The sequence below is a fragment of the Coturnix japonica genome, unplaced genomic scaffold (assembly GCF_001577835.2).
Source record: "Coturnix japonica isolate 7356 unplaced genomic scaffold, Coturnix japonica 2.1 chrUnrandom857, whole genome shotgun sequence".
Taxonomy (NCBI): Eukaryota; Metazoa; Chordata; class Aves; order Galliformes; family Phasianidae; genus Coturnix; species Coturnix japonica.
In genome coordinates this window covers 1-8,918 of record NW_015440212.1, presented here as the reverse complement: position 1 = coordinate 8,918, position 8,918 = coordinate 1, and the positions used below count along the sequence as shown (strand labels likewise).

The 8,918-nt window shown below is 47.8% G+C and overlaps 1 protein-coding gene across 1 annotated transcript in view; it reads left to right on the top strand.

The window, feature by feature from the left end:
• The window catches only part of LOC107307752 (rhodopsin kinase GRK1-like), a gene marked incomplete at its 3' end in the record, with an annotated part of 13,358 nt that extends 5,089 nt beyond the window's left edge, over positions 1-8,269 (top strand). Inside the window, exons 2-4 of the mRNA XM_015851260.2 lie at positions 842-1,125; positions 5,250-5,377; positions 8,083-8,269. Of these exons, the coding sequence (XP_015706746.2) occupies positions 842-1,125; positions 5,250-5,377; positions 8,083-8,269 (599 nt within the window). The remainder of the gene's footprint in view (positions 1-841; positions 1,126-5,249; positions 5,378-8,082) is intronic.
• Between the last annotated feature and the right edge of the window lie 649 nt (positions 8,270-8,918).

Sequence of the window (8,918 nt, the reverse complement as noted above, 5' to 3'; positions counted from 1 at the left end):
AGAGAAAGAAGGAAAGAAGGAAAAAGGAGTATTGAGTATAAAAGGGCCCCTGTATCGTTCCCCCTTATGTCCTTTCCGGATATAAATCACAACCCCAATCTAAGTTTAAAAACCTCGCTCACCTGGCCGGAATTGTCCACCCAGGGCCGAAGAGCGCAGAGATCTATTGACCCAAGCTTAAGAAAAGTTAAGACGGGCCTGGGAAATCCCATGGGACAGAATAGGTATCTCACTTCCTCCTATCCATTTCACAAGAATTTCGCGCCCGAAATCGTTATGGAATCCAAAGGCGTCATTCCCTTCCCATTGCCCCCCATTAAATATTCCCCCTTCCATTTCCATTTCCCCCCTTATTTCCCCTAATTGGATATACCAACGGACTTATATTCACCCTCTTGAGGGTGCGAACATTTGGAAGAACACAGGTGTTCACCCCTGAATTCCCCCATTAGCTTCCCAGGAACGATTTTCCTTATCAGCGAACAGTTTCCTCCCACATTAGTTTCCCCACATTATATCCCAACTGCCTTATACCATTTCCCCCCTTAAATAATATCCCGCCATGTGACTGTCCCCCTAATCCTTCCATTTCCCCGGAATGAAAAGAAAGGGGAACAAATTAAATGGGGACTTATTTCCCCCTTATTCCCCTTCCTTCCCATTTCCCCCTTATTTCCCCCTTATTTCCCCCTTTCCTTCCCATTTCCCCCCTTATTTCCCCCTTTCCTTCCCATTTCCCCCCTTATTTCCCCCTTTCCTTTCCATTTCCCCCCTTATTTCCCCTTATTTCCCCTTATTTCCCCTTATTTCCCCCTTATTTCCTTTCCATTTCCCCCTCTAGGTTCCTCCTCACCTCCGGATTTCCACCCAGCCCACCAGGATCTATTGACCCACTTAGAAGTGACGGCCTGGATCCCGTATCTCACTTCCCCTTATTTCAGTCGTTTCCTTCAATTCAAATGGTTGGAAAAACAACCGGTCGCCCCCGATTCCTTCGTGGATTTTCGGGTTTTGGGTAAAGGGGGATTTGGGGAAGTTTGTGCTTGTCAACGTCGGGCCACAGGGAAGATGTTCGCCAATAAGAAGCTCAATAAGAAGAGGCTCAAGAAGAGGCAGGGATATCAAGTGAGGAACCCAATAACACCCCATAACCCACCCCATAAATGTTCTTCCTGTTTTTCCCCTGTTCATCCCATGTTCTTTCTCTCACCTTCCCATTTTTCCTCTGTTCTTCCCGTTTTTCCCCTATTTTTCCTCTGTTCTTCCCTTTTCCCCTGTTCTTCCTCTCTTCTTCCTGTNTCACCTTCCCATTTTTCCTCTGTTCTTCCCGTTTTTCCCCTATTTTTCCTCTGTTCTTCCCTTTTCCCCTGTTCTTCCTCTCTTCTTCCTGTGTTTTTCCTCTCTTCCTCCTCTTTTCTTCCCCTGTTCTTCCTCTGTCCTTCCTCTCTTCTTCCCCTCTTTTTCCTCTTTTTCCTCTCTTCTTTCCCTGTTCTTCCCTTTTTTTTTCCTCTCTTCTTCCCGTGTTCTTCCTCTGTCCTTCCCCTGTTCTTCCTCTGTCCTTCCCCTGTTCTTCCTCTCATCTTCCTCTCTTCTTCCTGTTCTTCCACTCTTTTTCCCCTCTTCTTCCCCTGTTCTTCCCCTCTTCTTCCCATTCTTCCTCTTCTTCCTCTCTTCTTCCTCTGTCCTTCCTCTCTTTTTCCCCTCTTCTTCCCCTGTTTTTCCCCAGTTCTTCCTCTCTTCTTCTCTTCCTCCCATCCATCCTGTTCTTCCCCTGTCCTTCCTCTGTTCTTCCCTTTCTTCACGAGTTATTCTCGTTCTTCCTCTCTTCTCCCCATATCTTCCCCTATTCTTCCTCTCATCTTCCTCTCTTCTTCCCATCTTTCCCGTTTCCTTCCTCTCTTCTTCCCCTGATTCTTCCCATGTTCTTGCTCTCACCTTCCCATTTTTCCTCTGTTCTTCCCGTTCTTCCCCTATTTTTCCTCTGTTCTTCCCTTTTCCCCCGTTCTTCCTCTCTTCTTCCTGTGTTCTTCCTCTCTTCCTCCTCTTTTCCTCCCCTGTTCTTCCTCTCTTCTTCCCCTGTTTTTCCTCTCTTTTTCCTCTGTTCTTTCCCTGTTCTTCCTCTTTCCTTCCTCTCTTCTTCCCTTGTTCTTCCTCTGTTCTTCCCATGTTCTTCTTCTCATCTTCCCCTGTCCTTCCTCTCTTTTTCCCCTCTTCTTCCCCTCTTCTTCCTCTCTTCTTCCCATTCTTCCTGTTTTTCCCCTCTTCTTCCCCTGTCCTTCCCCTGTTCTTCTTATCATGTCCTTGATGTGTCCTTATCATGTCCTTATCATGTCCTTCCTATGTCCTTGGCGTGTCCTTATCATGTCCTTGGTGTGTCCTTGCCATGTCCTTATCACATCCTTTTCATGTCCATATCACATCCTTCTTGTGTGCTTCCCATGTCCTTCCCATGCCCTTCTCATGTCCTTGACGTGTCCTTATCATGTCCTTATCGTGTCCTTGGCGTGTCCATATCACATCCTTGACGTGTCCTTATCATGTCCTTGGCATGTCCTTATCATGTCTTTTCCATGTCCTTCTCACGTTCTTGTCATGCCCTTCTCATGTCCTTGGCGTGTCCTTCTCATGTCCTTGGCATGTCCTTATCATGTCTTTACCATGTCCCTGGCGTGTCCTTCTATCCTTGCAGTGTCATTATTACGTCCTTGGTGTGTCCTTATCATGTCCTTATCGTGTCCTTGGCGTGTCCATATCACATCTTTATCATGTCCTTATCATGTCCTTATCATGTCTTTACCATGTCCTTCCCATGTCCATCTCACGTTCTTGTCATGCCCTTCTCATGTCCTTGACGTGTCCTTCTCATGTTCTTATTGTGTCCTTATCATATCTTTGGTGTGTCCTTCCCATGCCCTTCTCACGTCCTTGGCATGTCCTTATCATGTCCTTCTTCATGTCCTTGGCGTGTCCTTCTCATGTCCTTGGCATGTCCTTGGCATGTCCTTATCACATCCTTCTTGTGTCCTTCCCTTGCCCCTTCTCACTTCCTTGTCATGCCCTTCTCAGTCCTTGGCGTGTTCTTGCGCGTGATCCTTTATTCGTTTTGTCCTGCATGTCCTTATCACCATCCTTGGTGTGTCCCTTAATCATGTCCCTTATCATGTCCCCTTTTTGGATTTGTTTGGGTCCATAGCACATCCTTGACGTGTCTTTTTCATGTGGCTTGGCATGATCCTATTATCAATCCTTGAATGTCCCCTTATCATGTCTTTACCATGTCCTTCCCATGTGCCTTGGCATGTCCTTCTTTCAATTCTCCTTGTCGTGCCCTCTCATGTCCTCGACGTTCCATTCTCATGTTCTTATTGTCTTGTCCCCCTTTTTCCTTAATTTTTTTTTTTCCATATTTCTTTTTGGTGTGTCCTTCCCATGCCCTTCTCACGTCCTTGGCATGTCCTTATCATGTCCTTCTCATGTCCTTGGCATGTCCTTATCATGTCCTTCTCATGTCCTTGGCGTGTCCTTCTTATGTCCTTGGCATGTCCTTACCACATCCTTCTGTGTCCTTCCCATGCCCCTTCTCACGTCCTTGTCATGCCCTTCTCATGTCCTTGGCGTGTTCTTGGCGTGTCCTTATCGTGTCCTTGGCATGTCCTTATCACATCCTTGGCATGTCCTTATCATGTCCTTGTCGTGTCCTTCTCATGTTCTTATTGTGTCCTTATCATGTCCTTGTCATGCCCTTCCCATGTCCTTGGCGTGTCCTTCTCATGTCCTTGTCATGCCCTTCTCATGTCCTTGTCATGTCCTTATCATGTCCTTGGCATGTTCTTATCATGACCTTCTCATGTCCTTGACGTGTTCTTCTCATGTTCTTATTGTGTCCTTATCATATCCTTTGTGTGTTCTTATCATATCCTTATCATGTCTTTACCATGTCCTTCCCATGTCCTTCCCATGTCCTTCTCATGTCCTTCTCATGTCCTTCTCATGTCCTTCCCATGTCCTTGGCATGTCCTTCTCATCTCCTTGTCATGCCCTTCTCATGTTCTTATTGTGTCCTTATCATATCTTTGGTGTGTCCTTCTCATGTCCTTGGCATGTCCTTGGCATGTCCATATCACATCCTTCTTGTGTCCTTCCCATGTCCTTCCCATGCCCTTCTCATGTTCTTGTTATGCCCTTCTCATGTCCTTGGCGTGTCCTTCTCATGTCCTTGGTGTGTCCTTGTCAAGTTCTTACATCCTTGGCATGTCCTTAGTGTGTCCTTGGCATGTCCTTCCTGTGTCCTTCTCATGTCCTTGGCATGTCCTTCCCATGTCCTTGTCATGCCCTTCTCATGTCCTTGACGTGTCCTTCTCATGTTCTTATTGTGTCCTTATCATATCTTTGGTGTGTCCTTCCCATGCCCTTCTCACGTCCTTTGCATGTCCTTATCATGTCCTTCTCATGTCCTTGGTGTGTCCTTCTCATGTCCTTGGCATGTCCTTGGCATGTCCTTATCACATCCTTCTTGTGTCCTTCCCATGTCCTTCCCATGCCCTTCTCATGTTCTTGTTATGCCCTTCCCATGTCCTTGGTGTGTCCTTCTCACGTCCTTCCCATGTCCTTGGCGTGTCCTTCTCATGTCCTTGACGTGTCCTTCTCATGTTCTTATTGTGTCCTTATCATATCTTTGGTGTGTCCTTCCTATGCCCTTCTCACGTCCTTTGCATGTCCTTATCATGTCCATCTCATGTCCTTGGCGTGTCCTTCTTATGTCCTTGGCATGTCCTTATCACATCCTTCTTGTGTCCTTCCCATGCCCTTCTCATGTCCTTGTCATGCCCTTCTCATGTCCTTGGCGTGTTCTTGGCGTGTCCTTATTGTGTCCCTGGCATGTCCTTATCACATCCTTGACGTGTCCTTCCCATGTCCTTGGCATGTCCTTATCATGTCTTTACCATGTCCTTTCCATGTCCTTGGCATGTCCTTCTCATGTTCTTGTCATGCCCTTCTCATGTCCTTGACGTGTCCTTCTCATGTCCTTGACATGTCCTTCTCATGTTCTTATTGTGTCCTTCTCATCTCCTTGGCGTGTCCTTCTCATGTCCTTGGCGTGTCCTTCTCATGTCCTTGGCATGTCCTTGGCATGTCCTTATCACATCCTTCTTGTGTCCTTCCCATGCCCTTATCACGTCCTTGTCATGCCCTTCCCATGTCCTTAATGTGTCCTTCTCATGTCCTTGGCATGTTCTTGGCGTGTTCAGGCAGCCCTGGTAGAGAAGCGGATCCTGGCCCGTGTTCACAGCCGCTTCATCGTGTCCCTGGCCTGCGCCTTCCAGACCAAAACCGACCTCTGCCTCGTCATGACGCTGATGAACGGCGGCGACCTGCGGTAAGCGTGTCCTTAGCGTGTCCTTAGCGTGTCCTTAGCGTGTCCTTAGTGTGTCCTTAGCGTGTCCTTAGCGTGTCCTTGGCATGTCCTTGGCATGTTGTTGCCATGTTAGTGGCGTATCCTCACCATATCCTTACCATATCCTTGGCGTGTCCTTAGCGTGTCCTTAGTGTGTCCTTAGCGTGTCCTTAGCGTGTCCATAGCGTGTCCTTATGTCCTTAGTGTGTTCTTAGCATGTTCTTAGCGTGTCCTTAGCGTGTCCTTAGCATGTTCTTAGTGTGTTCTTAGTGTGTCCATAGCGTGTCCTTATGTCCTTAGTGTGTTCTTAGCATGCCCTTAGAGTGTTCTTGTTGTGTCCTTAGCGTGTTCTTAGTGTGTCCTTAGTGTGTCCATAGTGTGTCCTTAGCGTGTCCTTAGTGTGTTCTTAGCATGCCCTTAGAGTGTTCTTGTTGTGTCCTTAGTGTGTTCTTAGTGTGTCCTTAGCGTGTCCTTAGCGTGTCCTTAGTGTGTCCTTAGCGTGTCCTTAGTGTGTCCTTAGCGTGTCCTTAGTGTGTTCTTGGCATGTCCTTAGCATGTCCTTGGCATGTTGTTGCCGTGTTATTGGCGTATACTCACCATATCCTTACCATATCCTTGGCATGTCCTTGGCATGTTGTTGCTGTGTTATTGGCACATCCTTACCATATCATTACCTCATCCGTACCACATTCTCACCATGTTGCTACCATGTCCCTAGCGTGTCCGTAGCGTGTCCTTAGCATGTCCTTAGCGTGTCCTTGGCATGTCCTTGGCATGTCTTTAACATGTCCTTGGCATGTCCTTGGCATGTCTTTAACATGTCCTTGGCATGTCCTTGGAATGTTGGTGCCGTGTTATTGGCGTATCCTCACCATATCCTTACCATGTCCTTGGCATGTCCTTGGCATGTTATTGGCATGTTATTGGCATATCCTTACCATGTCCTTACCATATCCTTGGCATGTTCTTGGCATGTCCTTAGCATGTCCTTGTCATGTTCTTGGCGTGTTGTTGGCATGTTATAGACGTATCCTTACCATGTTCTCACCAAGTCCTTACCATATCCTCACCATGTTCTTGGTGTGTCCTTAGCATGTCCTTAGCGTGTCCTTACCATGTTCTTGGCATGTTCAGGTACCACATGTACAACGTGGACGAGGCCAACCCGGGTATTGCTGAGGGCCGTGTTATTGGTGTGTTACCGTGTCCTTAGCATGTCCTTAACATGTCCTTGGCATGTTATTGTTGTGTTCTCACCGTGTCCTTGGCATGTTATTGGCATGTTATTGGCATATCATTACCATATCATTACCATATTATTACTATATAATTTCCATGATCTCACCATGTTGTTACCATGTTCTTGGCATGTCCTTAGCGTGTTCTTGGCGTGTTACTGGCATGTCCTTACCATGTCCTTGGCATGTTATTGTTGTGTTCTCACTGTGTCCTTGGCATGTTATTGCCATGTTATTAATGGCTTAACCTTACCATGTTCTCACCACGGCCTTAGCGTGTCCTTAGCGTGTTCTTGGCGTGTTCAGGTACCACATGTACAACGTGGACGAGGCCAACCCGGGTTTTGCCGAGGGCTGTGTTATTGGTGTGTTACCGTGTCCTTAGCGTGTCCTTAACATGTCCTTGGCATGTTATTGTTGTGTTCTCACCGTGTCCTTGGCGTGTTATTGGCATGTTATTGGCATGTTATTTGCATGTTGTTGCCATATTCTCACCATATCCTTACTGTTTCCTTACCATGTCCTTGGCATGTTCTTGGCATGTCCTTAGCATGTTATTGGCATGTTATTGGCATATCATTACCATATCCTTACTATATCCTTACCATGTCCTTACCATATCCTTGGCATGTTGTTGGCATGTCCTTAGCATGTTATTGGCATGTTATTGGCATGTTATTGGCATGTTATTGGCACATCCTTGCCATATCATTACCTCATCCTTACCATGTTCTCACCACGTTGTTACCATGTCCTTGGCGTGTCCTTAGCATGTCCTTAGCGTGTCGTTAGCATGTCCTTACCATGTTGTTGGCGTGTTTGGGTTCCACATGTACAAGGTGGATAAGGCCAACCTGGGCTTTGCTGAGGTCATGTTACTGTAGTGTTACCATGTCCTTGGCGTGTTCTTAGCGTGTCCTTAGTGTGTTCTTGGCGTGTTCAGGTACCACATGTACAACGTGGACGAGGCCAACCCGGGTTTTGCCGAGGGCCGTGTTATTGGCGTGTTACCGTGTCCTTAGCATGTCCTTAACATGTCCTTGGCATGTTATTGTTGTGTTCTCACCGTGTCCTTGGCATGTTATTGGCATATCCTCACCATATCCTTACTGTATCCTTACCATGTCCTTACCATGTCCTTGGCAAGTTGTTGGCATGTCCTTAGCATGTTCTTATCATGTTATTGGCATGTTATTGGCATATCATTACCATATCATTACCATATCATTACCATATCCTTACCATGTCCTTACCATATCCTTGGCATGTTCTTGGCATGTCCTTAGCATGTTATTGGCATGTTATTGGTATGTTATTGGCATGTTCTTGGCATGTAATTGGCATATCATTACCATAACATTACCATATCATTACCACATCCTAACCACGTTCTCACCATGTTGTCACCATGTCCTTAGCGTGTCCTTAGCGTGTTCTTGGCGTGTTCAGGTACCACATGTACAACGTGGACGAGGCCAACCCGGGTTTTGCTGAGGGCCGGGCCATGTTTTACACGGCTCAGATCCTGCTGGGCCTGGAGCATCTGCACCAACATCGGATCGTCTACAGGGACCTGAAGCCTGAGAACGTGCTGCTGGATGATGCCGGTGTGTGGGGGGATGTGGGGCTGGATATGGGGCTGGATATGGGGTGATAGGGGTGGATATGGGGCTGGATATAGGGGGATATGGGGTTATAGGGGGATATGGGGTTATGGGGTGGGATATGGGGTGGGGGGCTATGGGGTAGGCTATAGAGTGGGTGGTATGGGCTGGATATAGGGGGATATGGGGTTATAGGGGGATATGGGGTTATGGGGTGGGATATGGGGTGGGGGGCTATGGGGTAGGCTATAGAGTGGGGCACTATAGGGTGTCTATAGGGCAGGGCTCTATAGGGCAGGGCTCTATGGGGTCACAGATCTATAGGGCAGGGCTCTATAGGGGCAGGGCTCTATGGGGTCACAGATCTATAGGGCAGGGCTCTATGGGGTCACAGATCTATAGGGCAGGGCTCTATGGGGCAGAGCTCTATGGGGCAGGGCTCTATAGGGGGCAGGGCTCTATGGGGCAGAGCTCTATGGGGCAGGGCTCTATAGGGGCAGGGCTCTATGGGGCAGGGCTCTATAGGGCAGGGCTCTATGGGGCAGAGCTCTATGGGGCAGGGCTCTATAGGGCAGGGCTCTATGGGGTCACAGATCTATAGGGCAGGGCTCTATAGGGCAGGGCTCTATAGGGGGCAGGGCTCTATAGGGCAGGGCTCTATAGGGGCAGGGCTCTATGGGG